The 27,955-nt window shown below is 53.4% G+C and overlaps 2 protein-coding genes across 3 annotated transcripts; both read right to left on the bottom strand.

The window, feature by feature from the left end:
- Nucleotides 1–678: 678 nt before the first annotated feature.
- On the bottom strand, nucleotides 679–11,649 carry LOC103189000 (probable JmjC domain-containing histone demethylation protein 2C). Of its 2 annotated transcripts, none has more exons than XM_042344568.1 (17): nucleotides 11,326–11,649; nucleotides 9,707–9,908; nucleotides 8,561–8,778; nucleotides 7,848–8,009; nucleotides 7,355–7,480; nucleotides 6,686–6,822; nucleotides 6,287–6,452; nucleotides 5,470–5,645; nucleotides 4,766–5,059; nucleotides 4,087–4,258; nucleotides 3,728–3,818; nucleotides 3,078–3,208; nucleotides 2,706–2,825; nucleotides 2,060–2,199; nucleotides 1,615–1,773; nucleotides 1,096–1,227; nucleotides 679–835 (listed from the first exon to the last, which is right to left on the bottom strand). In XM_042344568.1, exons 1-17 carry the CDS (start codon nucleotides 11,411–11,413, stop codon nucleotides 758–760), a joined length of 2,592 nt encoding a protein of 863 aa, XP_042200502.1. In that variant the 5' UTR covers nucleotides 11,414–11,649; the 3' UTR covers nucleotides 679–757. The 2 variants fall into 2 exon arrangements, with proteins under 2 accessions (XP_042200502.1, XP_042200503.1); XM_042344569.1 differs by having other exon boundaries at nucleotides 7,355–7,450; nucleotides 11,326–11,646.
- A 1-nt stretch (nucleotide 11,650) lies between these two features.
- LOC103188982 lies at nucleotides 11,651–26,971 on the bottom strand. Its single transcript, XM_007909204.2, has 9 exons — nucleotides 26,772–26,971; nucleotides 26,286–26,373; nucleotides 17,474–17,603; nucleotides 16,915–17,070; nucleotides 16,179–16,332; nucleotides 14,268–15,520; nucleotides 13,761–13,894; nucleotides 11,871–12,649; nucleotides 11,651–11,709 (listed from the first exon to the last, which is right to left on the bottom strand). The coding sequence occupies exons 3-9, from the start codon at nucleotides 17,492–17,494 to the stop codon at nucleotides 11,651–11,653; spliced, it is 2,556 nt and encodes an 851-aa protein (XP_007907395.2). The 5' UTR covers nucleotides 17,495–17,603; nucleotides 26,286–26,373; nucleotides 26,772–26,971.
- Nucleotides 26,972–27,955: the final 984 nt, after the last annotated feature.

Genomic DNA, 27,955 nt, shown 5'->3' with positions numbered 1-27,955 from the left:
CTCTCGCACTCTCGCCCCGAAACGCTGAGATATTGCAGCGTACTCCTGGGGATCTGTTTTGAAGAATATTAACTTAAGATAAAACTGCCTTTGAGGGTGGGTGACGGAGGGAAGGAGGGAGGGAGGGGAGGGAGGCAACGTGGGAGGGAGGAGATAGGGGAATGGGTATGAGATTGTTCCAACTAAACTAAGCGCAGGCAGTGAGGAAACGTATTGTATATATATTTATACCGCTGACAGTTTGAGGTGTGACCTCCCATTTATTCAGGGTATTTTTCAACGTAAACCAATAAACATCTCAAAGTGCTTCGCGTGAAGTTGCCGACCTGCAGTGTGTGTGGTTTAACCCCCACCCCTTCCCTTTCCCCCCCTCCCACACACACTCGCCTTCGCTCAGTATCTCACCCCCTCCTTGTAAAGTGCAAAGGTCAGAATGGTGCAAACTGACCCCTTCCCCTCGACCCCAAACTTGACACAACTGTAATCTCTCCCCCTCGACCCCCCCACCCCCCCACCCGCCACGAAGCTCCCGACAAAGTGGGGGATGTGGGGGTTGGGGAGAGTAAGATGCGGAGAAAATGCTTTCTGTCGCTTTTTGGGTTAAAAGTAAAGTTAAACTTGGGGAGAGAGAGAGGGGGGAGGAAAGAGTGTCGGGGAAAAAGAGGGGGAATAGGTTCGGGGAGAGAGGGGGGAATGGGGTCGGAAGGGGGAGAAAGGCACGGTTGGGGTAATCTTTGCCCCGAGTTACTCTCTGGTCTCAGTAGCTGACCTGAGGGATGTGACTGGTCAGTGTCTTCACTGTGTCTCTCACCGCCCGGTACAAAGCACTTCTCACCTGTCAACAAACACACGGGTAGAAGTCAGGGTCGGGCAAAGGGGGAACTGATACCCCCACCCCCCCCAGAGAGAGAGGTTGGGGAGGGGGTTTGGGAGGGGTGGTGGTGTGGGTGTGTTGGAGGTGGGGGGTGGGAGTTGCTGTTGAGAGGTGGTGTGTGATGGTTTCTGACTTGCAGTGTGTGTGTGTGTGTGTGGTCTGTCGCTGTGTGGGGGTTGGGGGTGGTTGTTGTGGGGGGATGGAGGAGGGGGTTCACTGACCTGCAGTGTGTGTGGTTGCTGGGGGGAGGTGCTGTCTGTCCTCGGACTCTGAACGGCCCCAAAGGAGTGTGCGAGGTGCTCAGGAGAGAGGAAAGCCTTCTCCACAGTGACACAGGACGTCAAACACTGAACCTGGAACACACACAACAGAGCGGAGAGGAGAGGCATTGAGATATTGTCCCTGTGACAGCATCAATAGGCGATTCAGGTATCTGACTCCCTCCCTCCTTTCCTCCCTCCTTCACTCCCTCCCTCAATCATCTCTTTGACCGTGTAATTGGACTTGTGGTACAGATCAGCCACGAGCTAACAGAATGGCGGAAAAGGCTCGAGGGGCTGAATGGCCTCTTCCTGTTCCTTCGCTGCCTCCCTCCCTCTCTCCCTCATCTCTTTAACTGCAAGTTTCAGTCACCTTTAGCTCCACCCAAACCCCCTAACACACACCCAGCTCCCACCCTCAGCTCTGGTGGCCAATTCTGCTGAGCCGATGGACAGGTCCCTTCACTCCCCCCAACGTACCTGGTGGAGAGCAGTGGCTGGAATGAGGACAGCATCTCCCTGGAACTGAAGGACGGTGATGCTTTGGACACCACATTCCTCCTTAAGCCTCCTCCGCAGGTGCTCATCAAGGTACCAGCCCTGATCCTGGCTCCTACTGTGTCCGGCTCCTTCTGACATCTAACAACAACCACGACACATGTCATTTACACAGTGCCCTTTCACGTCAAGAGGACGTCCCGAGGCACTGGACAGTGTGCGGAGGGCGGGGAGGGTGGGGGTAGGAGGGTGACCGAAGGCGCGGTCGAAGAGGCGGGGGGGGTCTTGAGACGGGGACCCCACAATCCCATCGAGTTTATTTGGTAAATAAATAGATTAGGATTCAGCCTCGTGCTGCAGACGCTCCCCCAGTGCTGGGCTCCCCCTCACCCCCCCCCCCACCCACCCTGGCCCCCCGCCAACGTACCTTTAGTAAAAACTCCCTTATCCTTTCTGTGTCTTGTGCAGCGAAGATGTGCCAAACAGCCCCCAGTCTGTCACCGGAGTCCGTCAGCCGTCTCAATGCAAACGCGTCCACATTGTCTCCCTCGAGCCTCTTGAGAATGGCTGAGCGAAACAGTGAGAGAGAGAGCAAGAGAGAGAGAGAGAGAGAGGGGTTACTGAGTGCGTACGGAGCTCAGTAAGGCGGGAGAAGGGGCGGTGGTGGGGTGGGTAGGGGGGAAAGGAAGGAGCTCCTTCAAAACAAAAATAAACTTAAATAAAATAGGAATAATTTTGTCACTCGATTACTATTATCCCCAGAAATCGATCTGATTTGTTCTTGAAACAAATAACATTTTCTGCTTCCACCGTCCGTCTCTCTGGAGCCTGATCCAAACGTTTCCTACGAGCTCGTTGAATCAGTGCACAGATTTCTTCTGAATTTCCCCGCAATCAATCGCAGGCTGTGTCCTCCGGTTCTGCTGTTCAGTACAAGATAAAGGTCTAGTTTCCTCTTAAACGCGTCTCCACAACAACCGCTTCAAGGAAGTGAGGGAGGGAAGGAGGAGGAGGAGGAGAAGGTAAAGGGGAAATCAGACACTGAGGAGTTTCCAACAGCGTTTCCAACAGACCTTTCTGTGTTGTTTCGTTAGCCTCCTGAGCCTCCTCGCTGTGCGCCAGAAGATTGACGGTATCGAACGTTTGCGAGCTGATATTCCTGCTTCCCACTCCGCAGTTTTCCGGGGTCAGGGCTGGTGGGGAGAGAGAGAGTCAAGACATTCCGTGATTAACGGGCCAGCGATCACGAGTTTCCCTGATGTCAGATGCCCGCTATCGCCTCTCTATCCTCTCTCCCCCGCCCCCATTGACTCGAACGCGCTCTACTCTCACACATGACTATCTAGAACTCTGCATCATCAGCCCACCCACCTCACTCTCCTTCTCCTGTGAGAATGCAACCGTCGCTACCATAGGGGGCCTTGTTGCCCCTCTTGACTGCTCACCATAAGCACAGGAGACCCTCAAACCCAGCTGGGCTCTGGCACTTTCTGCTGGAAGACGAGAGACCAGGTTGAGCCGTCCGCTGTTCCCTGTGTACTCTGGGATCGGCAAATGCTTCTGCAAGTCTTCGAACCTGCCACGGGAATGTTTTTTAAGACACATTATACGCCGACCGTTATTAATAATCCTTGTGTTTGACACAGCGCCTTATCACGTCGTCGAGACGCCTCAAAGCGCTCCGCAGGATCCACCGTCAAAGTGAACTTCCTGTGCATTTTGTGGGCGGAACACGGCAGCCAATTGCGCGCGGCAGTGTCCCCACATACAGCCGTGGATTGAGTCACCACCAAATTAGTATTATTATTTTGGAGGGATTATTACCTCTGGAAAAGCAATCCGCTAATTGACTAACAACCGGGTTTCTACTTACTGCTGAGTAAACAGAGGCGTTGTGCGTGTGTGTGTGTGTGTGTGCGTGTGCGTGTGTGTGGAGTAAGGAAACTTACCCAAAGTTTCGCCCTGACCTGACCCGCCCGGGAATCGAACCCGGGTCCTCTCGAGTGCTCTAATCGCTGAGCTACACGACTCCACAAGCACTTATGGCTTGGCTGGGTGTGCCGAGATTAAGAAAAAGAACAGAAATAGCACTTACTGAGCGGGCAATCTCTGACTGAATTCTTTCTCCGAGCAGCAGTAATCTAATCGTAAGATCTTCCCGCCTCCGGCCTTGGCCTTGGAGCTCTCTGAGGGTAGGAACGGACAGAGAGAGAGAAAGAGAGAGAGAGAGAGAGAGAGACGTCGGGGTGAATTTATCGCAAGTGAAGCGGTCGTGGTGGAGAGAGAGCTGGAAATATCTTTAACCCACTCACCGGGAATCGAACCCAGGTCCTCTCTCTCGCTTGCGAGGCAAGTGCTCTAACCACTGAGCTACCAATGGACTCCTACAGAATAAGACGTCCTGGGGGATTGGGAGAGGAGCGGGAAGGCTGACAATGTTGGCAGACCACTTACTGGAGTCGCTCTTGAATCCCTCCCAAAACTCCTTGCCCCGAGCTCTGGGCATCGCTCGCTGGTCTCTGCAGTTGACCTGGATCCCCCCGTCCTCGCCCAGACACCTGCTCAGCGACTCCGGGCTCCACAGCCCACTCCTCGTGGCTTTCAGGGGGCCAGACACCAGCACGGGCTGGAAGGACAAACAGGCGGCAGTCAGTCACTCCGTCAGACAGTCAGTCAGTCAGACAGTCAGACAGTCAGACCAGATAGACAGTCAGTCTATTACAGTACAGCGTCACCACCCCCCCCCCTCCCATCCCCCGACCCCCCAATTCCCAGTTTCAAACATAAAAAAACAAAGTTTAGTAAGTTTGATAATGTAACTTTTTAAACTTTGTCTCTCTGGTTCTGTGTGTGTGTGTGTGTGTGTGTGAGTGCTCTCTGTGTGTGTGTGTGAGTGTCCTCGTGTGTGTCTGTGTGTGTGTGTGTGTCTGTGTGTGTGTGAGTATCTCTGTGTGTGTGTCCTCGTGTGTGTCTTTCTCGCTCAATCTCTCTATCTCTGTGTATATCGCTCTCTGTTGCTTGGTTTGTCTCTGTCTGTCTGTTGGTGTCGGTCTGTCGGTCTGTCTCTCTCTGTCTCTCTCTGTCTGTCTGTCTCTCTCTGTGTCTGCCTCTGTCTGTCTGTGTCTGCACTTACCAAGCCTCGTCTCCAGGAACTCTGAATCAGCTTCCAGTTATCTTTATTCCCGGCATCGTGCAGCCACAGGAAAAGCCCTTTGGAGAAGGAGGAGGAATGGGGGCTGTGGGAGACGTTGGCAGCTGGAGTCTCGGGAGGAGTCGGGTTGGGAAGCGGAGGCCTCCCCTGGCTCGGGAACGTCGCTCCGGCTGCCCTCCTGGGAGCTGCCGGTTTTCCGATTGGAATTTTCTTCTCCACGACGGAAGCGATGATGTCATCCAGAATGCTCGGCACGCTCCGGGTTCCCATGTGGCACTGTCGTGGTTGCGGTGGGTGGGTGGGTGGTGGGGGGGGGGGGGGGGAGCGGGAGAGAGAAGGGGGCAAACGTCACGTGTCTCGTTCGTCAGACCACAGTCCCGTTGTGGGGGAAAGGTCCCTAAGTCTTGGGTCTCACCAACCTGCGCCTAATACTCTCCAGGATTAGGTGAGCAGGATGCGACAGACGTTATTATTTTTCGAAGGGATTATTCCCCCCGGAAAGGTGATCCGCCAATCGACTACCAACCGGGTTCTTACTGACGAGCTCAGTAAGGAAACTTGCCCAATGTTTCGCCCTGACCTGACCTACCCCAATCGAACCCAGGTCCTCTCACTCTAACCACTGAGCCACAGGACTACTACACCCACCCCCACCCTCGCCACGCCCCACCTGCAGCTGTACCCACCCTGTTGGAGTAGACGGGGGCAAAGGCGATGCCAGCATCGATGGAGCCCACCCTCAGCTTTCCGGCCGTGGTGGTGAGCAGGTCACACAGGGTTGAGGGGTGTTCCGCGGGTTTGAAGACCCCACACATTGGGGGGGCTTTGGTGTCTGGCATGTAACCCGGCTTGGCCTCCGTCTCTACAGACACAGACATAACGGGGGTGAGAGGGCTGGCCAGCAGCAGCCCCCGGGATACACACAACAACAATTCTGAGACAGTGCATAGTAAAATCCTCGCATTTGACCCGGCGCCTGATCACATCTTCGAGACGTCTCAAAGCGCTTCACGGGATACACTGTAAAGTGAAATAGCTGTGTATTGTGTGGGCGAAACACGGCAGCTCACAGCAGCGTTCCCCCACAAACAGTCCTGGATTGAGTAACTCAATTATTTTTTTTTAAAAAGGGATTATTACCCCCGGAAAAGCGATCCACGAATCGACTAACAACTGGGTTCCTACTTGCTGGCAGGGAAACAGAGGCGCGTGTGTGTGCGCGTGTGTGTGTGTGTGTGGAGTAAGGAAACTTGCCTAAGGTTTTGCCCTGACCCACCCGGGAATCAAACCCAGGTCCTCTTGCTTGCGAGGCGAGCGCTCTAACCACTGAGTTACAGGGCTCCACTTCCAAATGTAATGTTGTTATGGTTGTTTTGAGTGCTATAAAAGCACAAGACCTTTACATTTTTACCCCTTGCCTCTGTGCGACTGTCAGCCCCCTCCATGTGAGGTGGTGTGACGTTACAGACAGACAGACAGACAGACAGACGTCAGTCTACTTACTTTCCTCTTTGGTTTTCTGCATGGCGAGGTCTGCTAACCAGTGTAGTGGGGATTGGGGTGCAGAGGCTGTGTACTTGCTCTCTGGTTCCTCGGGGCCTTGGGCAGGGTTGTCAGGCGTGACTTTACGTGAAGGTGAGAGAGCTCTGTCCGTTTCCCTGGGGGTGTCCTGTGTCAACAAGAACAACAACTTGCATTTAACACAGCACCCTTCACACAGCGTAGCTTCCCGGAGCGCTTGACAGTGGGGGAGTCTGACCCCGAGCCAAGGGGAGAGGGACTGGGACGAGGTGACCATAAGCACGATCAGAAAGGAAGGGCTTTAGGCAGGGATTTGAAAGTGGGGAGGGGGGGAGGGAGGGAGGGAGGGAGGGTGCCATCGGGGTGAGATTGTCCAGTTACCTGTGATTCCTGGTGTAAGCCATTAGGTAGAGGTGTGGTGACGCTCGGATTCTCTCTCCCGCTAACACAGGCACAGTTTGCTCTGATGATCCATCGCCTTCTGATGTTGTGCATGGCTTCTGAGAGGCTGACCAGCGCTGTGAGAAAGATAACGACAATAGTAATGTTAGTAATAATAATAATAATAACCCTTGCATTTGATGCAGCGCTTTATCACGTCTTCGAGACGTCTCAAAGCGCTTCACGGGATAGACTGTAAATTGACCGTACGTGTTGTGGGTGAAACACGTTAGCTGATTGCGCACAGGGGTGTCCCACAAACAGTGGTGGATTGAGTGACCAAATTATTATTATTTCTTTTTTTGAAGGGATTACTACTCCCCCGGGAAAGCGATCCCCCAATCGACTAACAACCGGGTTCCTACTTACTGCCGGGTAAACAGAGGCGGGCGCGTGTGCGCGCGCGCGCGGGCGCGTGTGTGTGTGTAGTAAGGATTAGTGCCCGGGAACCGAACCCGCGTCCTCTCGCTTGTGAGGCGAGTGTTCTAACCGCTAAGCTACAGGACGCCACAATTCAAAGATAAAGCGAGGGTTAGACACAGAGAGTAAAAGATATTGTGTGGGAGACAGATACAGCGAGTGAAAGAGAGAGAGAGAGAGACGTCTCACCACGTTTAGAGACCAGTTGTGTGGGCCTCAGACTTTTGACCTCATGAACCTGCCCTTTAACGCACTTTAACCACGTAGGACCCTCTTCGCTCTTTTCTGGATGGGAGACAGCAGAGGTCAAGTCACCTGCGACGAACCCGAGGCCAGACACTGAACCACAACAACAACAACAACTACTGCTTGCATTTGTATCGAGGAGGGAGGGAGGGAGGTGGAGGTATTGAGGGCGAGGGAGAGGACAAGGTATTTGAGGGTGGGGGGTGTTGGGGGGATTGTCAGTCAGGACACAGGATCCACCTGAACATGGCTTCCATAGGGGTAACATCTCACCCTGTAGAATGTCCCTCTCCGAAGCCCCAGGACTGGGACCTCGCCTCGGATGCCTCTGCTTTTGACAGGATATACAATCCACGACCGGGGTGGGGGTGTCGGGGATGGGGATGGGGGTGTCGGGGATGGGGGAGAAAGGCTATTTGTGGACGCACACACTCACCTGTTCCATTTGTGGCTCCTCTCCCCAGCTTGGCCATGTAACACTGCACGCAGACCAGGAACCCGCATCGCAAGCACAGCCAGTGAAAGTTGAAGAGCATTTTGTGGCAGCAATCGCACCTCTCGTCCCTCTCCCCCACCGTCAGCTTCATGGCGACGGACCCTTTAGCAAGAGCAACGCAAACTCGCGTCTGAGCCGGGAATCCAAGGCACGGGATGGGACAAACACACCCGTGTACATGCGTGCAGGTGTGCGCCTACCGGCGTATGCAAGCCAAGTGCGTGCGCCTGCACGGGAGGGCGTTTCTGTGTGCGTGCAGCTGTGCGCTAGCGTGTTTATGTGCGTGCTTCCACCCGTGTCGCTGCTTTGAGTGAGGCATCACCCAGACCATTTACGCAGGAAGAAGACTCTCCTGTCTCCCCCCCCCTCCCACCCACACACAAATTCAGACCAATAACAGATCCCACCCCAATCTCTTACAACAACAACTTGCATTACACAGCGCCCCCTCAAGCAGGGTAGCGTCCCAGAGCCTGGGGGTGGATGTGGCTGAAAGCGCAGGACACCGATGCTGGAACGGAGGGTACGAGGGGCAAGCAGGAGGCCGGAGCCAGTGGAGCGGAGGCAGTGGGTTGTGGGTTGGTGGGGGGGGGGGTGGGGTAAGCAGGTCGGGGAGGTAAGGATGTGCCAGGGCGGAAAGGAGTTTGATTTACCGTCATAATCTTCAGTGACTCTCGCAAACAGCTGCCGCTCGGCTGACACCATGTCACAGAACTGATCTCCCACGTGAGCCAAGATGTAGGTGGAGGCTTGGGGGTCCAGGCCGGGCTCCGCAGAGCTTGTGAGCCCCCTCCCACGGACCTCTTCGTTCACCTGGTCTTCAGTGCAATATCCGTCCATCCTCAGCCCTCCGCTCCTATTGAAGGACAGCCTGCGAAACAACAACAACAACACATTACATTTACACGGCACCTTTCACGTCGGGAGGACGTCCCAAGGTGCTGGACAGTCAGGGATTTGGACCCGAACGGGTGGTTGGGATCAGGAAGGGTGGAGGCAGGAAGATGGCTGAAGGTGCGGTCAAAGAGGCGACATGCCTTGAAGGAGGCAAGGGAGGGCGGCCAGGTGAAGGGACTGTGGGGTGTAGTTTCAAACCCCTCACTGTCTGGGGTTTTGGGACGTCCTCCCGATGAGAAAGGCGCTGTGTAAATGTAATTTGTTGTGGTTTTAAGGATTGGTGGTGTTGTAACTGTGAATAACTGTGCTCGTTTGATGAGCCTGACCTTTACGCAAGGGTAAAGCTCAAAGTTGGAGAGCAGGGGTGCCATGCTCTCTCTCTCTCTCTCTCTCTCTCTCACTCCCTCTCTCCCTGAGGTTAATTTGGATCACGCTCAAGTCTGAAGGTCCTCACAACAGGTCAACCGTGGAACACTCGCTATCAATCCTCCCCTGGTTAAAACCAACACAAACCATTGGGTCAATATTGACTCGTCCAGGATCGATCAGGGGTTATGTTTTTAACTACGATGGCTGATTCCACGTCCTCTGAACCAGCCCTTGTGTTGTAAAAGACAACACGTCTCTCTCCTCTGAGGGCTTGGCTCTGATCATCATTGGAGGGCATAAATTCCATAAGGCCCCTAAAGAATAATAATAATCCTTGCATTTGATACAGCGCCTCAACACGACTTCGAGTCTTCTGGTACACTGTAAAGTGGAGTGACCGTGTATTTTATGGGCGAGAGGTAAAAATTAATGGCGGGAGGTCCAGGAGGGGTTGATTTGAGATACTGAAGCGCTCCGAGACGCCACCTGGCGTGAAGGGCGCTATATAAATGCAAGCTCTTGTTGTTATTTACCTGCGGAAGTGCAGGAACCTGCAGGGAGCGGGAGCTGAGGGCCACTCCACACCCTTCCTGTTGCGTCCGGGCCAACATTCCCGACAGCGCTGGATGTTGGCGGAGAGGTCAGTGCAGGGGATGTCCTGGGTGAAGGAGGATCCTGTGGACTTGAGCTGCTTCACTCTCTGTAGGTCCTTCAACACTGGCAAAGGCGAACCTCCTGCAGAGGAGGGGAGAGAAGGGTAGAAGGGTGGGAAGAGGGAGAGGGGGGGGAGAGAGAAGGGAAGAGAGAGAGGAGAAGGGTGGGGGAGGAAGAAGAAGAGGGGGAGAGAAGGGGAGGGAGAGAGGGGGAAAGCGAGAGAAGGGGAAAGAGAGCGAGCAAGGGAGAAAGAGAAAAAGGGGTAAAGGGTGAGAGAGAAAGAGTAACGGGGGAGAGAGAGAGAGGGAGAAGGGGGAGAGGGAAAGTGAGAAAGAGAGAAAGCGAGAAGGAGAGAAAGAGAGGGGAAGAGGGAGATGGAGAGAGACATTAAGCCGAGCTCCCTGTCTATGGACGTTAGACAACAGCAGCTTGTGTTTGTACAGCGCCCTCCACGTGGGGTAGCGGCTCAGAGTGCGTAACAGTGGAGGGGGGGGGGTGGTGGGGGGAAAGAGGGGGAGGTGACCAGAGGTGATGGTCGAAGAGGACGGTGTTCAGGTGGACCCGATAATGGGCAACGATGGGGGCGGAGTGGCTGAAAGCACAGCCGCCGATGGTGGAGCGGAGGGGGTCAGTGGATCTGCAGAAGTCTCGAACTGGTATTGACCCAACAATCTGATGGCTCTGTGCCTCTGTTTTTAACTCTTTCCAATCACACTGTCAAGACTGAGGTGGATAGATATCTGTCAGGTCAGGGCAGGCAATTAGACCTGAGGTACAGATCAGCCCTGGTCTTACAGAAGGGCCGAACAGGCTCGAGGGGCTGAATGGCCTCCTGCTGCTCCTACGTTTAATCTCCTTTCCAGAGACTCATCACATGTCACCCAAAATATCTGGTGGGGATGGGGGAGAGGTTGGTGGGGGTGGGGGTGTAGGATAATAATGAATAATAATAAGGACTATCTCATCCCATTAGCAAATCCGCACAACCCCCGCACATCCGCCCCCCACCCCCAACCCCATCGCAGCACTTTGATCATTTTGGGTTTGGATAATATTAGGCGAGTGACGGGTTTCCGCGTGTGTCAGACACCCACCGGTCTGACCAAAAAATAATAATAATCATTCTCGTTATTAAACAATCAATTATTTTTATCTGGGGAATGATCAAAAAATTCCTGGGTGTGGGTCTGGAATGTTGTGTGTGTGAGTGAGTGTGAGTGAGAGAGAGTGAGAGTGTGAGTGAGAGAGAGTGAGAGTGTGAGTGAGAGTTTTGAGTGCGTGTGAGTGAGAGTAAGTGAGAGTTTGAGTGAGTGAGAGTGAGAATAAATTAGAGTATGAGTGAGAGTAAGTGAGAGTGCGTGTGAGTGAGAGAGAGTGAGTGTAAGTGAGTGAGAGAGTGTGAGTGCATGTGAGTGAGGTGAGAGTGTGAGTGAGTGAGTGTGAGTTAGTGAGTGAGAGTGTGAGTTAGTGAGTGAGAGAGTGTGAGTGTGAGTCTCACCATTCTGCAGGACCCCGTTCTCTCTCTCCAGTCTCCGACTCCGAGTTTGGGCCACTCTGGGCTCCTCTTCCTCCTCCTCCTCCTCCATCACCCCCTCCGCCCGCCCGGCGTGTGTGACTGGGGTCCCCTGTGGTCCTTGGGTGACCCTGTCCGACCTCTTGCCTTCTCTCCTGACCCTGAGACACGGCCTGCCTTCAGCCACCTCCACCTCGCCCTCCGAGCTGGTCCCGTGGGTCCTTTTGGCCGCTGCTCTCTTGGGGGGGCATTCCTCCTCCTGCCCCACCTCCTGCCCCGCCCGCTCAGGGACCAGCCTTCCAGAGTGGAGTCAAGGCCCAGGCAAGCCCCTCCCTGCTCCGAGTGCCTGGTGAGCCACGCCTTCTTCAGCTTGGTATGGCAGCCGGAGGGGTTGGTCTGACGGAGCTGGTGGGCGCCACTGGCCGCCACCGCCCGGGCCTGCCCGGCCTCGCTGCAGCCCGGCGACACTTCCTCCTCCTCCTCCTCCTCCTCCACCCCCTTCCTCCTCCTTCTCGTCGTCGCCTCCTTGCCCGCCCACTGCCCCTCCGGCGGGCACTGAGTCACGGCTCGAGCCGCCTTGTGCTTCTTGGGCATGTAGTAACCGTCAGCGAAGGCCGGCTTTGCTGGGGCGACAACTGATCCGGTTTCCCAGTCGCCTGCCAGGCCTCCCGCTCTGTCCCGGTGCTCGACGCCACCGCCATCCGCCATCCGCTCCTTCTGCTCGGCCAGCTCCGGCAACGAACGGTCGGGGAGAGCCGGCGTGCCGCAGCCGCTCTCCTGCGGGGGGCGGGCCGGTGCCAGGCGGTGGCTCGGACCCCTGGCGATGCCCTGGAGGGGAGGAGAGAAAGCGGGCACCGGGCCTGGGAAGCCCAGTCCCTCCGCAGCACCTCCCGGTGGCCGGTAAAGCTTGCGGACGAGAGCGGGGCTCGCCGGAGCCTGGTGATACGCCGTCCGGGCACTTCTCAGCTCCCCCTCGGCCAAGCGTTCCCGCTCGGCGAAGCCGGAGCTAGGATCTTCTGCGGCGGCTTCCGTCTTGCTCGGGGATCGAGCCGCGGGGGGCTTTGCCTCGCGCTGAGCGACTGATGAAGAGAAGCCGGCCTCTCTCCTTTGCGGCAACGCAGTAGACCTGCCCGGCTGCTTGCTCGCCGACCGGCTCGACGGGCACAGCCTCGCCCCGAAGCCTGGCTCGCCGTACCCCACGCCCCCGCCAGTCTCCGGCAACGGCTGTACGTCCGCGGCGGTGAGGTTGTTCCTGACGGCGTGGGGGTACGGACACAGCGAATCCGCATACAGCTTTCTACTCACCTCCCTGGGGCACAAACACACACCATGACACGGATCGCCACCACAACAATAATAAATATAATAATCCTTGTATTTGTTACAGCGCCTCATCACAACAACAACAACGGGCACTTATATAACACCCTCCACGCAGGATAGCGTCTCAGAGCGCTTAACGGTGGCAGCCCAGACTCCGAGCCGGTGGGGTGGGGGAGGGAGAGGAGGGGAGGGGAGTTAGTGGGGGGAGAGAGGCATCGAGGGAGAGAGTTCCAGAGTTTCAGGGCGGAACGGTTGAAAGGGCAACCGTTGGTGGGGGGGGGGGATGTGGGGGCTAGTGCAGCTTCACAGGATATACTGTAAAGTGTAGTGACTGTGCGTGTTTTGTGGGGAAAATGCGGCAGCCAATCGCGCACAGATACTAATAATAATCCCGGCATTTGATACAGCGCCTTATCAGGTCTTCGAGACGTCTCAAAGCGCTTCACAGGATACACCGTAAAGTGTAGTGACTGGGTGTTTTGTGGCCGAAACGCGTCAGCCAATCGGGCCCAGCGACGTCCCCACAAACAGTCGTTTGGACCGAGTGACCGTTTTCGAATGGAGATCTCTTTGCGGAGGAGGGATTATTGCCCCCGGGAAAGCGATTTTGGCCAATCGTCGGCCAGGATTTCGGGAGCGACGAGGTTTTGGGGGAAAACGAGAGCCAAATAAGTTCAGCCCAGAACAGACCCACGTTTGTTACGAGCCTGTGCGTATCAGGATGCCTTGCCAAGCACGTGAGTCAGTAAATAGGCCGGCGGATTAGGTATGCAAACTGTGGACGTCTGTCTGCTGGGCTGCGGTGAGGAGACTCGGTTGCTTGAGGCACGCGGTGAAAAGTGGAGGTCTCAGAGAATCGCAGGTGTTCGCAGAGCCAAAAAGGAGGCCATTCGGCCCACTGTATCTACACTGGGTCTCGGAGCAAGCTGCGCTTTACTCTCTCTCTCTCTCTCTCTCTGTTTCTCTCACTCTCTCAGGGAAAGAGCGGGCAGGGGAAGTGGACTAGTCGGCCACGGACACGACGGCCTGATGGCCTCCTCCTGCGCTGTAAGATTCTACAGTTCCACGACAAGGAAGGGCGAGGAAGAAGTACTTACTCTTTGTAAAGATGTGGGGAATGAGCCGCTGTGTCCGTAGCTGCGAGAAATTCCTTCTTACTGGAAAATTGGCTCATTCGCTGTTGGTTGTCCAGACTAATGTGATGGTGGTACGCCCATGGATTGTGGATACCCTGTTCAGCACAAGAGGTTAAAATACAACATTAGTTTTGCCAACGCACAAGTGAAAACTAAAATGAACCCACATGCTGTTCTCGTAATAAAATAATAATAAATTGGGCACTTCAATCCACGACTGTTTGTGGGAAGCTGCTGATTCAAAGGATGGTGCCTTCAGCAATAATAACCCTTGCATTTGATACCGCGCCTTATCACGCCTTCGAGATGCCTCAAAGCGCTTCACAGGATACACTGCAAAGTGCAGTGACTGTGTGTTTTGTGGGCGAAACGCGGCAGCCAATTGCGCCCCACAAACAGCCGTGGATGGAGCCACCAAATTATTAATTCCAATTTTCTTTTTGGTGCGTAAAAGCTCCCGTCACAAACCATTTTCAAAGCGGCCTCTCCGTTCACGTAGCTCGGATGCGAGTGCGAGCAGGCGGCCAACACGGGCTGGGCCGAGTGCATGTCCACTCTATCCACACTCTGCCACATAACGGGGTAGAGGTTCAGGTGCCCGTAGGCAGCGCTTAGCTGGACCTGAGCGGGGGCTTGTTGTAAGTGCTTTGGGTGGTAGAAGTTGTAGTTCGAGGCCAGAAGGGCAAAGTTGGTGCCGTAGGCAGAGTCCAAATGTGGCGCCATGGCCAACAGCGAGGGGTGGTGCCCGCGGCCCAACTTGGCGCCGGCGTTGAAGAAATGTGGCAGATGGACGTTCAGGGGCGGGTAAGTGCCCGGGTCAACGGCAAGCGAGATTCCTGGGCTGCCACGATGGGCGGCGGAGGGAGAAGGCAGGTGGTAGAGCTGATGGTAGCCGGCCTTCGCCTCCGATCCATTATAGGATGCCAACGCCTCTGTCTTGCTTGATTTTGTGGATGTTTCGGCATTGGTGGTGGTGGTGGGGGCGGTGGGCGTGGGTGTGAGCGAGGATTGGCGAGGTGGTCTCGGGCAAGAATTGCTTTGCCAGGCTTTCCGTTCGAGGTCCTGTCTGAAGCTCTGTGGGTCTGGTTTGAAGTCCGAGTTCAAAGTTGCCCAATGATTGTCGAGCAAGTTTGCCGGGCGCTGGTGGGTGCCGCTGCTTTCATTTAATGCCCCCAACGTTCCTTCCGACTGGTACCTTGACGTGTGGGTGCACTGACTTGCAAACGACGACCGTACAGAGTGGTCGGACATGTCCCTGTTGTGACCGTCTTGCCCGACATACGGCGGGTGAGTTTCCTTGCCAATCCCATGACTGGTGTGGTGGATGGCACTGATCTCCTGCCCCCGAGAAAGCGGATAGGCGTATCTGGCCCGCGCCAGACAAACTCCCGAATCGCCCAGATTCCTGCCCGGATCGTTGTGACGTCTCGCTCGGAATTCGGGGGTCGAAATCGCCCCCGGGGCCTGCTCTGGCGTCCCAGAGGGCGGGCTGTTTGTGTCGCTCGTCGCCTCTACTTTCTCCTCTCTTCCCTCATGGTCGTTCGACCCAAGGTTTGGGACCAACCTGATCTCCCCGGCTCGCACCGGGACATTCCCGGGATAGACTCGCTCGGAACTCTTGGCTGTCTTGGACTGTTTGGGCAAATCCAGATGATTTGCTTCCCCACATTCCAACTTCCGCTTATAGCTCCTGGTGCCCGGTCCCTCTGAGATTTTATCTCCTGTGCGACGTGGAGAAAAATAACAGGAATAAGCAACGCTCGCATTGAATCAAGACCCGTCATCTTTCCCCTCCCCCACTTCCCTCAGTTCCCTCACCCCCCCACACACACACCCCTCCACCAACGTCCTCCTGACGCGAAAGGGGCTACGCCGTATAAATGTTAATTCCACTGTATTGCGTTGCATTACACTTCGCAGGTAATCGCTGTCAAATGCAGCGACTGTGTGTTTTGTGGGCAAACGCAGCAACCAATTTGCGCACGGGAAATAATCCTCGCATGTGATACGGCGCCTCGTCACGTCTTCGAGACGTCTCAAAGCGCTTCACACTGTAAAGCGAATCGACTGTACACTTTGCGGGCGAAACGCGGCAGCCAATTGCGCACAGCAGCGTCCCCGCAAACAGTCGCGGATTGAAGCGACTTAATCATTATTTTTTTTTTGAAGGATTCACTATCCCCGGAAAAGATCGCCAAACAACCAGGTTCCGACTTACAGTGAGGTGAACACAGGCGCGCGCGCGTGCGCGTGTGTGGAGTAAAGAAACTTTTCGCCCTGACCCTGACCCGCCTGGGAATCGAACCCGGGTCCTCTGGCTTGCGAGGCGAGGTGCTCTAACCCCTGAGCTACCGGACTGCCCCCGAACTGGGAGGTTACCTCGTTCCTTTCCTGCACCTTCTGTACTCTCTTCCGCTGCCGCCTCACCGTAGGGTTGCCCTCTCCCATTAGCAGCCTCTCCGCAAGGCTCTTTGCCGAACCTTGCAAATCCCGGCTGAGCGTTGGTGGATTCCTGTACCTCTGTGAGGTGCCTCTGTAAGGCACAGCGAGAAGAAACCCCCCCCCGGAATTAGCTGCACATAAGTCGTATCTGTGACCGTAACATTTTAACACAACACGCATTTATTTAGCGCCCTTTACGTGGGGTAGCGCCCTGGAGCGCTTGACAGTGGCGGAGTCTGGCCACGAGCCGGGGTGGGGGGTGGGTGGGGGGTGGGGGGGAGGTTCCCGTAAGTACGATCAAAAAGGAAGGTCTTTAGGCGAGATTTGAGGGGTGGGGGGGACAGGGGGAGACCTAAATTTGGTGGGTGGGGCTGAGTTTCGCAAGGTGACCAAAACCCTGTGATTCCGTTACAGTACCCGACAAGTCTTAAAAAAAATGTGTTTTTTTTGGATAATAGGGTAATAATAATGATAATAATCCTTGTATAAAACAGCACCTGATCACGTCTTCGAGACGTCTCAAAGCCCTTCATGGGATATGCTGTAAAGTCGATTGACTGTGTATTTTGTGGGCAAAATATTATCACCACTTTTGGGTCACCCCGTACAACGCAGGGAGAGAGCCACACACGACTGAGCCACAGATGGACGTCGGGCGGAGGTTGGTGCTTACAAAGGTGTAGTCCGAGCTTTCTGCCGGAGATGTCCTTGTTGATGATACCTTGGCTGGTCCTGTGTAGGTGGTCTCAGCATCACACAGAGGCCACCCAGTGTCTCCCAACACCGTCATCTGTATCAGTGAGGCCTCTACGTTCTGTGTTTGTGGAACCTAAACGCACACAGAGATAACCTTCAATACTGAACGACAATAAGAACATAATAATAATAACATGATCACTCGATCCAGGACTGTTTGTGGGGACGCTGTTGTGCGCAATTGGCTGCCGCCTTTTGCCCACAAAAGGCACAGTCAAATCACTTTACAGGAGAGTCTGTCAAGCGCTTTGAGATGCTATGAAGACGTGATAAGGCTCTGCATCAAATGCAAGGATTATTATTATTATTATTATTCTGTGTGCTGGTGCTCGCTCTCCCCTCCTAGTGGAGCTCTCTACTCTAACCCCATTCTCTGCTCTCTCTCTCTCTCGCCCGCCCCAACACCCCATCGTGTCTGTGCTGGTGCTCGCTTCTCCCACTGGATGTATATATGTATATATATATATATCCTATACCTTGTCGTTCATCACAATCATACTGCAGCTGTAGAGCTTTGGGTGAACAGCGAAGTGTAGGAATCAACCGCCTGATGCTGCAGTCTGTCCAAATCAGTCCATTCCCTGCAGGAGCTCAAATAGTAATGACCTGGAGGACAGATAAACATACGATAGGCATAAGACCACGACACCAATCATATCATATAATAATTAATAACCACGATCCTTGCATTTGATATAGCGCCTTATCACTAGGTCTCAAAGGGCTTCGCAGGACATACTGTAAAGCGGTGCGGTTTGTGTATGGTTGATTTAGTTTGGTTAGAGTGTGTGCGAGGGTTGGTAAACCCTTGCTATAGTTCAACGTAATGATCCCTTCCAAATAATAATAATTTGGTCCCTCAGTCCACGCCCGTTTGTGAGGACGTCGCTGTGCGCAATCGGCTGCCGCGCTTCGCCCACAAAACGTACAGTCAATTCGCTTGACGGTGTACCCCGCGCTGGGCTTCGAGACGACTCGAAGACGTGAGGGGGAGGCGTATCGAATGCAAGGATTATTATTGTCGTTGTTGTAACGCCAATAATAAACGCACAAATTTACAGTCACGCTCTGCTCATAGCTCGCCTCGTCCGACTCCCCAAAGTAAGGAGAGAGAGAGAAAGAGAGCGAGAAAGGGGGGTGTGGAGTGGGGAAAAGGGGGGAATGAAGGAGAAAACACACCTAATGGACCCAAGCTTCTGCATTATAACTAGGTCGGATTCTTGACCTTTTTTAATGCAGTGGATCGTGTTGTGTGTGTGTGTGTGTTGAGGGGGGTGGAGGGGGAGGAAGAGGAGGGGGAGCAGAGAAGAAGTGTGTGTATGTAAGTGTGTGCGTGTGTGGGGGGGGAGAGAAGTGTGTGCGAGTGCTAGAGAGAGAGAGACGTCTTTCCAGCGTGAATCGCGCTCTGCAAGTATAATTTGTTGTTGTTGTGTGTGGGTTGGAGAGAGAGAGAGTGAGCCAGTGAAGTGCGTCTGTGTGTGTGTGTGTGTGCGCGTCTGTGTGTGTGTGTGTGTGCGCGTCTGTGTGTGTGCGTCTGTGTGTGTGTGTGTGCGTCTGTGCATCTGTCAAAGAGAGCGTGGCTTGTCTGAAAGCTGTTATGTGAGTGGGGTGAGGGGAGTACACAGCTTCTCACTCCGAGCTGCCTCCCTGGGAATCGTAAGCCCAAAGCTTAATTATTTTGGCAGCGTTTCAGGTTGAACGTGGACATGATCCAGTGTCATCTCATTCAACCCCCCTACCCCCCCCCCCCCCACCACCCCCTGCCTGCCTACGCATGCAAAAAAAAAGTTGTTCTATTCACTCACCGGCTGTCTGCTGTGATTTTTAAGGTCATGCGTTTTCTCTCTCTCTCTCTCTCTCTACCCCCCTCCCCCCCTCCCCCTCACAGCAGTAAGAACTGGCTGTCCTTCGAACATTTCCACAGATGTTTTTTTTCAAAAAAAATCCAGCTGAATATAAAAAATACCCTCTTTCTGTCTCTCCTTCTCCCTGACTCTTTCTCTCTCCCTCTTCCTTCCTTCCTTCCTTCCTTCCTTCCTTCCTTCCTTCCTTCCTTCCTTCCTTCCTTCCTTCCTTCCATCCCATCTCTCCCCCACGTTTCTCTTTCTTCGCCCCTTCCACCCCACCTCACTCTTTCTCCCTTCTTCCCTGGACTGGGGGTTCGAGTCAGGACGGGTGGAGGGCAAGAGGAGTAGGGGTAGGAGGGTGACCCAAGGCACAGTCGAAGAGGAAGGGCTTGAGACTTGCCTTGAAGGAGGCAATGGAGGGGGCGAGGTGGATGGAGTTCCAGAGGGTGGGGGCGTAGATGCTGAAGACCTGACTGAGGATGGGGCGGACAGGGTGGGGGCAAGAAGCAGGCTAGTGCTTTTCGAGGGGAGGGAGCGGACAGGTTGATAAAGGTTTAGTGGGTCACAGAGGTAGTGGGGAGCAAGACGATGGAGGGCTTTAAGAGTGAGGACAAGGATCTTGAACTGGGTGTGGGTGAGGACCCGAGCTGGAGAGTCCTGAATAATCTGCAGCTTATGGAGGGAAGAATTGGGAAGTCTAGCAAGCAGGGACTTCGCATAGTCAAGCCTTGTGATCTGGAGAAGAGAGACAGAACGAGAGAGAGAAGTAGAACAGAAAGCACAAGGGACTCAGCAAAGTAGAACAGGACGAGAGAGAGAGAGAGAGAGAGAAGAGAAATAGAGTAAGAGGCAAGATCAATATAGCCTGCGAGTGCAAGAATAAATCCTACATTCAGCAATATAACTCCCCAAATAAATTCGATCACTTCAGTTCATGGCTGTTTGTGGGGACATTGCTGTGTGCAAATTGGCTGCCGTGCAGTCAATGCACGTTCCAGCTTTACGTGTAATGCTATCGAGCTTTCTTGACGACGTGATAAGGCGCTGTATCCAGGATTATTATTATTACTATTATTATTATTTATAGCGGCGAGAGCATTGGCCTCGCAAGCGAGAGGAACTGGGTTTGATTCCCGGGCAGGGCAAAACCTTAGGCAAGTTTCCTTACTCCGCGCACACATGCCTAACAGCAGTAAATAGGAACCTGGTTATTAGTGAATTGGCGGATCGCTTTTACCGGGGGAAACAATCCCTCCGAAGAAAACACAACCCTAAAAAAAATTGGTCACTCAGTCCACAACTGTTTGTGGGACACTGCTGTGCGCAATTGGCTGTTAAATATGTCATCAGTTTGATTGTTTCTACAGGATATTGCAAACAGTGGAACACAGGAAGACACACGAGGCGTGTGGTGGTTCTGAGTGGAGAGGGAGGGGAAGGGGGCAGGGAGAGAAAATGGGGTGGAGGGGAGGGGCGGGGTGGTGGGTGGTGTTGATGTCTGGTGGGGAGGGAAGGAGGAAGGGCGACTCAGATTGGGTGTGGGAGCCGGGAATAAGCAGCGTTGGAGGGCAGAGTGCAGAGTGTCAGGTCTTCCGCTACCTCCCCAGCCAAGCAGCCAGCTGGCACTGGTGACTGGCACCCTGCCAGGCGTTAACACTTCACTGCACGGCCAAGGCAGACTGTTAGCAAGTGAGCCAATCGCGCTCTGTGCTGCGGTAGTCGGGATTGTGGTTTGACGGAGCGATGACTTGGAGAAAGAGTTCCAACGAACAATTTGACCTGTGTCTGTCGTAATCTCGCCTCCGGGCCAGAAGCTTGCGGGTTCAAACCTCTTATCGAAGAAATCCCTTTTGGTGGGGGGGGCGAGGGGGAGGGGGGGTGTTATCGGTTGAGTCCTGTAGCTTAGTAGTCAGGGGACACGCCTCGCAGGTGAGAGGACGTTGGGCAAGTTTCCTTACTCCACACACACACACACACACCTCTGTTTACCGGCAGTAAGTAGGAACCCAGTTGTTAGTTGATTGGCGGATCGCTTTTATGGGGGTAATAATCCCTCCTCAAATGCAAGGATTATTATTATTATTATTTACATAGCGCCTTTCCCGTTGGAAGGACTTCTCAAGGTGCTGGATAGTTAAGGATTTGCACCCCAGCTGTGGGGTGGAATCAAGAAGGGTGCGGTAGGTGGAGAGCGCATCCGTGAATAGTGATACTATCAGCATCTGAGGTGAGGAGGCGCGGACGGGAGCCAAGTCGGAGGGCTTGGTCTTCTCAACGTTCAACTGGAGAAAGCTGGTCCTCAACCAGGCCTTGATGTCTGGAGTCGAGGTGGAGGCAGAGAGATACAAGTTGGTGTCATCTGCATACGTGTGGGATTTGACCCCATGCCTGCAGACGATGTCACCAAGCGGGAGCACGTGGATGTTAAATTGTCAGAAGGTTATGCCTCGCAAGAAAGAAGACTGTGTTCGATTCCCGGCAGGGTGACATGTTGGGCAAGTTTCCTTACTCCACACACCTCTGTTTACCTAGCGGAGACTAGGAACCCGGTTGTCAAGTCGATTGGCGGATCGCTTTCCCGGGGGTAATAATTCCTTCCAAAAAAATAATACATTGGTCACTCAATCCCCCACTGTTTGTGGGGACGCTGCTGTGCTTTTCACCCACACAATATACAGACAATTTCACTTTACAGTGCATACCGAGACATCCGTAAATAAGGCGCGAGATCAAACGCGAGGATTATTATAAAGAAATAAAAAACTGGCATCTTTTTTTTTTGCAGCTACGTACGATATTCGCCAGATGAATGCATTCAGCTTCTCTTGAGCTGGCGAATGGAGACTGACGCCGGGAACGAAAAGCCGGAATTTGTGAATAGGGAACTCAGTGTCCCAGTCACAAACCTCTGCGTGGGGGGGAATAACACGCTCCTTTGTTTCGGCTCAGAAAATAGGAGCGGGTGAAAATCAAACGGTTGCCTGGAAAGTTCCCGTCTCTGGCTTCTTGTCTGTTAGCTCACGGCATGTAGTTTGTGCGTGAGAGAGGCCTGTTTGGAAGTTGCCAGTGTCAGCCTGGTAACATATTCACTGGCCCGTCACACGGTTGTGAGTTCAAGCCCAATCCCTCATGCCTCCCAGCCCACCCATGTCAGGACTTTTACTCCGTAACTGAATGGCTGCCTTGGGACTTTAAACCCGAGCCCCTGTGCCTCACTCCCTCCCTCCCTCCCTCCTCCCGTCTCAAGACCTTCCTCTTCGACCGTGCCTTTGGCCATCTTCCCTCCTCCACCCCCGTCCTTGCCCCCCCCACCCCTCTCTGATCCCAACCCGCAGCTCGGGTGCCCAGTGCCTTGGGACATCCTCCTGACCTGAGAGGCCTGCGATAAACCCCTTCCAAAAAAAAACACACGGCAAAAAAAAATGTGTTTGTGGGACCACTGCTGCCGCGTTTCGCCCACAAAATACGTCTAATAATATAATCTAAAGTACAATAATATAATATAAAGTACAATACAGTACAATAATACTGAAATCTACATCCCACATCGGATGCTTTGGTTGCAAGCGTAGCCGCAGCGGCGGGTACAGCTCGTCGGTAATTAAAAACACGCCAAAGAAAAGCTCCGAGAACGTCCTCTCAACAGTATCAAACGTGTTGTTATTAAGATTGTGAGACGGGTTTGTTATGAACAGAGCCCCCGTGGGCCAAATTGATCTCATCCTTCCACAACACCAGCCTGCCTTGCCATTGCACCAAGCTGTTCGCTTTGTGTGTCTGTCGCTCTGACCTCAACCACACTTCCTAGTAACCTAGTAATTTAGTTGCTTTGGGAACAGCCAGATGGAACGTACAAATGTCAGCTTGACTGTGAGTGAGTCAGAGGTGTGTCTGTGTGTGTGTTCAAGACCCCACGTTGTGCACACAGCCCAGGTCGGGGGTGGGGGGGGGGGGGCGCGGAGGATGGGCATGTGTGCACGCGCGCGCGTGTGTGTGTGTGTACGTGTGCGTGGGTGCACGTGTGAGGGAGGGTGGGGAGGAGAAGTCACTGCACTGTTGGAGGCGCCGTTCTTCAGCTGAGATGCTAAACCCAGCTGCGTGCGCTCTGTTCGGGGTGGATTTAAAGAACTCCCACCGCGCCGCTCGAGAGGAGAAGGGAGTTTGTGTCGCCTGTAGGGAGGATTGTCGAGCTATGAGCTCAGCCTCTTGCGGGTCTTCAACCCACAAGCTTCTGACTCAGAGGCGAGAGCGCTAATGACTAAACTGCACTGACACATCCCCATCTCTTTCAGTGCCTTGAAACACGGCGTCATCAGCTTCCAAGCATTTCCCGGTGATCGCTGTCAACAACAAGAGCACCAAGCGTGTGTTGATAATCATGCCCTTCACGGGGTTTAGCGTCAGCCAAACACAGCAGCCAATTCTGCGCTCAGCAATGTCCCACAAACAGCCTTGAAGCCAATGAACCAGTTTTATCTGCGTGCGGATTACTGGCCTGGACACCGACTGACGGGCAGAAAGAAACTCCCTCCTTGAAACAAATCCTAGTTTGATGCCTATCACGACACCTGCTGCTCGAAAAGTAACACCCTGCATTGCAGATCAGCTCAGCGCCAGTGTGGATTATGTATCGTGGAGTCCCTGTAGCTCGGGGGGGGTTAGAGCCCTCGCCTCGCAAGCGACTGGACCTGGGTTCGATTCCCGGGTGGGACAGGTCAGGGCGAAACCGTGGGCAAGTTTCCTTACTCCACAAACACACACGTCTCTTTTTACCCGGCAGTAAGGAGGAAACCCGGTTGTTAGTCGATCGACGGATCGCTTTTCCGGGGGTATTAATCCCTTCAATAAAAATGTTAATAATTTGGTCACTCAATCCACGACTGTTTGTGGGGGAACGCTGCTGTGCGCAATTGGCTGCCGCGTTTCGCCCGAAACACGGGAAAAGTCAATTTCACTTCACGGTGTATCCCGTGAAGCGCTTTGAGGCGTCTCGAAGACGTGATAAGGCGCTTGTTCAAATGCGAGGATTATTATTATTATTATCATCCTCATCAATGTGGGTTCAAACCCACAACATTCCCACAACAGACAGCCGCAGACTGAGGCAGCTGACACACACACACACACACTACGAGGTGTGGCAGATATTCTAGCACATCATGAAGGCCTAGACGAACTGGCCAGCAAAGCTATTTTAATCTGTCTACTTCAGGCTGACTCATGGAAGTACTGACGAAAGGGTTTGTTTGACTCTGGCAACGAATGCCTTGGATTCCAACATTGCGCGATGAAGCACCTCGCTCACAAAGGGCCAGCCCGCCCTCGCCAGGAACGTACAACCATAATTAATAATAATAATCCTTCAACTTGATACAGCGCAAGGATTATTCGCCCAGGGAACGCACAGTCGGTCACTCCACTTTACAGTGTATTCTGTGAAGCGCTTTGAGATGCCGCGAAGACGGGATAAGGCGCCGGATCAACTGCGAGGTTTTATATATGATAAACACCGTATTTTACTGGCTGTAACGCTGTATATTATATTAAAAAAATGCTGTGTGTTACTGGCGGTAACACTCATGCGTGAGCAGTATAAGGGTTAATCCTGGATGATTAGTGTAGACATGAACTAAACCTTGGCTGTTGCCTGCAGCTCTCGCTCTCTCTCTCTCTCTCTCTCGCTCTCTCTGTCATTTTGCCAGGGTTACCACACCACAGAAATGCTTCAGGATATTCTGACAGGTTTCCTGTGGCTCTGAGATGTGAAGCAGTGTTTCCACAATGAAGAACGAGCAGGGCTGTTGGTGCGGAGGCGGGGAATAAAGGTGAGGAGGGGGCCGTTTCAGATCCCTAAAGGGTGTACTTATTATTTTCAATGGTTTCCCGTTGGCACTGTTTCCGACTTATCTCTTGATACCCATAATTTCACATCTAGCAGCTCCCTTGCTCTCCCCTCTCCCCCACAAGCCACCCCCCACCACCCCACACCCACCCCTCGCACGCGCGCATGCAAAGAGTGTCAGCCTGGCTCAGTCAGTGTCGCCGTCACCTCCCGAGTCTGAAGGTTGTGGGTTCATGCCCCACTTTCGAGGACTTTGAGCTTCTGCGGTCGGGGGTGGGGGCGGGGGAAAAAGCACCGTATTGTTGGAAACCCCGTTACTTGGACCAGTTAAACAAAATAATAATAATTATTTGGTCGCTCAATCCACGACACAGCGGGCGAGGACGCTGCTGTGCGCAATTGGCTGCCCGCGTTTCGCCCACAACACACGCGGTCAATTCTCTTTACAGTCTATCCCGTGAAGCGCTTTGAGACGTCTCGAAGACGTTGATAAGGCGCCGTATCAAATGCAAGGATTATTAATATTGTTATTATTATTTCTCCACAGCGCTATCATAAAAGACAAGGGAGTTCACTTCACGGCTGTTTTTTTGGTGGCGGTGGTGGGGGGGGGTGGCATTCTTGTGTCTATCGGCTGCCGAGTTCACCCACAAAACAACACGGATCACTGACTCTTTACAGTAAAACCCTCCAGAGTGGGTTTGAGATGTCTCAGCAATGTGCGGGGATTATTATTGTGCTGGGGGTGGGGTGGAGGGGTTGGTGGTGTTCGGTGGGTGGTGGGGGGGAGAGAAATGGGAGACATCACGTGATTCGGATTTATAGCACAAATGAGTCACTTCACAGGAATGAGAGGCTCTGGTTGCCAATAATCCTTAATATCCGTTAATTTAACACACGCTCAGACCAGTGCCTGCACCTTTGGCCTGAGTCAGACCGGGGTTAAATCCTGTCTAGTTTCCCCCCTCCTTCCCTCTTCCCCCACCGTCTTAAAAAAAGGAGAACGATAAGATTAAAACGTCTCAAAGGGTTAAAACATACATGTGTATGTGTGTCTGTGGGTGTGTGGAGGGGGTAGGGAGACATCACTGTGCGCCAATCGGAAGCCGGACTCGCCTACAAAACGCACAGTCACTACACCACGCAGTTAGAAAAAACTGCGACATTTCGACGACGCGATAAGGCGCTGTATCAAATGCGAGGATTACGATATTAATTTCTTTTTAGAGAGGGCGGCGGAGAGAGTAATGGAGTGTGTGGGGGGGAGGGGGAGGGAAGAAAGGTTGAGGAACAGAACTAATACTTATTAAAACATTTCATATAAAAAGTCTTGATCCACACACCCACTCCCCCTCTGTTTCTCCCCAACCCCTCTCCCCACCCCTCTCTCTCTCTCTCTCTCTCTCTACCTTTAAATCACATACAGAAACAGTGACTTACCTTTAAAACCTGTCTAATATTCCTTCCCGAAAGAAGTTATCTTGTCTCCTCTCAAAGACACACCAAGACGCACACACACACACACAATCCACAAGAAAGTGAGTCGAACTTGAACCACAGAGCTATTGAGACAAGTCAGTCCCTGTGCGATCCACTCACCCAAGTCGATCACTCAACTCAGTCCTTCTGCGAAATCTGTCGGGCGTTAAGTTCAATCCAGCTCAAGTCGCTCTTTCACACCGCGCACCTTGGAAGGAAGGAGTGAGTGTGTGAGAGACAGAGAGAAAGACAGAGACAGTGAGTGGGTGAGAGGCACAGGCAAGACAAGACAGACAGACAGACAAGACAGACAGAGAGACAGATAGAGAGAGAGAGAGAGAGAGAGGAGAGCAGTTGAGAATGACTCGCTTGCCTGTTTGGCAGTAGCTTCGGGCAAGGCAGGAGGAGGAGGAGGAGGCAATGAAGGTAGAATCCAAAAAAAAAGGCTGCTGTTTCTCAGAAAACTCTCACACACACTCATTCGCACACTCACACACTCCTCTCTCTCTCTCTCTCTCTCTCTCAGTGGCTGACTCACCAAAGAGAGTTGATTACATCAGAGAGCAAAGATATATCCAATTGCCAAAGGCTGAAACAAAACCTTACCTCCCAACACCCTCTACCCTCCGCGTACCTTTTTCCTCGCGCTCTCGCACGCTCGCTCGCTCTCTCTTCAACCTGCCCGTGGACAAGAGGGGCAGAGGAACAGCCCTCTAACTTGTCCTGGTCACCAGCCAGTGGAGCTCAGATATGTGGGGAATGTCCTCAGCCAGAAAGGCTAGGCTGCTATAAACAAGCTCAGCCAGCCAGCAAGAGGTCTGACACACAGAGGAGGGACTCTCTACACTTTATTGGTGCCAGTTAAAGAGGCAGCTCTCTCTCTCTCTCTCTCTGGCTTTCTCTCGCTCTCTGTGTGTGTGTGTCTGCGTCTCACTGTGTGTCTCTGTGTGCGCGTGTCTCTCTCTGTGGCTTTCTCGCTCTGTCTCTGTGACTCTCACTCTCTCTGTCTGTCTGTTTGTGTTTCTCTCTCTCTCTCTCTCGCTGTGTCTCTCTCTCTCTTTCTGGGGGCAATACCCCCTTTCAAAAAATGATAATAATAATAATAGGAGAAATAATAATAATATTAATCCTCGCATTTGATATAGCGCCTTGTCACGTCTCAGAATAGACGTGAATAGCTTTACCGAATATACTGTGAAGTGAATTAACTGCGGGCGAAAAGCGGCAGCCAATTCCGCACAGCAGTGCGTCCCGCAAACAGCCGTGGATTGAGTCTCTCGCTTGCGAGGCGAGTTCTCTAACCATTGAGCTACAGCGCTCCACGATAGCAGAAAGTGCAGAGGCCGTGCCCGCTGTGGCAGTTAGCCAGGGAGGCAGCCCATTTGCATTGTGCTCCCCGACCCCGCCATTTAACGGCCGTTATCCATCCCTGAGACAACAGGCAAGAGAGGAGGAGAAGTGGGAGGGAGTGCTGCTCTGCGTCGATTGTCAACACGAGAAAATAGCACACGTTCGTTCGGTCGTTCGTACGTTCCCCTGTGTAAGTGCACAATTACTTAAAAGCTCCAATTACACAGCCCCCTTCCTCCTCCTCCTCCTCCTCCTCCCTCTGTCACGCTGTTCATTCAAATCAGCTCTGGCCTAATCTGCGTGCAGTCATATGCACTCATAGGGCAATCTGCATTGAAGTCACAGAGACGCAGAGGGCAGTGGGGGGGGGAGTAGCGAGTCTCATCGCTACCGTGCCTTCCCTAACCGGCACACCCCGACCCCCCAATCCCCACTACTCC

Source organism: Callorhinchus milii, unplaced genomic scaffold, assembly GCF_018977255.1.
Source record: "Callorhinchus milii isolate IMCB2004 unplaced genomic scaffold, IMCB_Cmil_1.0 Scaffold28, whole genome shotgun sequence".
Lineage (NCBI taxonomy): Eukaryota > Metazoa > Chordata > Chondrichthyes > Chimaeriformes > Callorhinchidae > Callorhinchus > Callorhinchus milii.
This window is presented reverse-complemented; position numbering and strand designations above follow the sequence as displayed.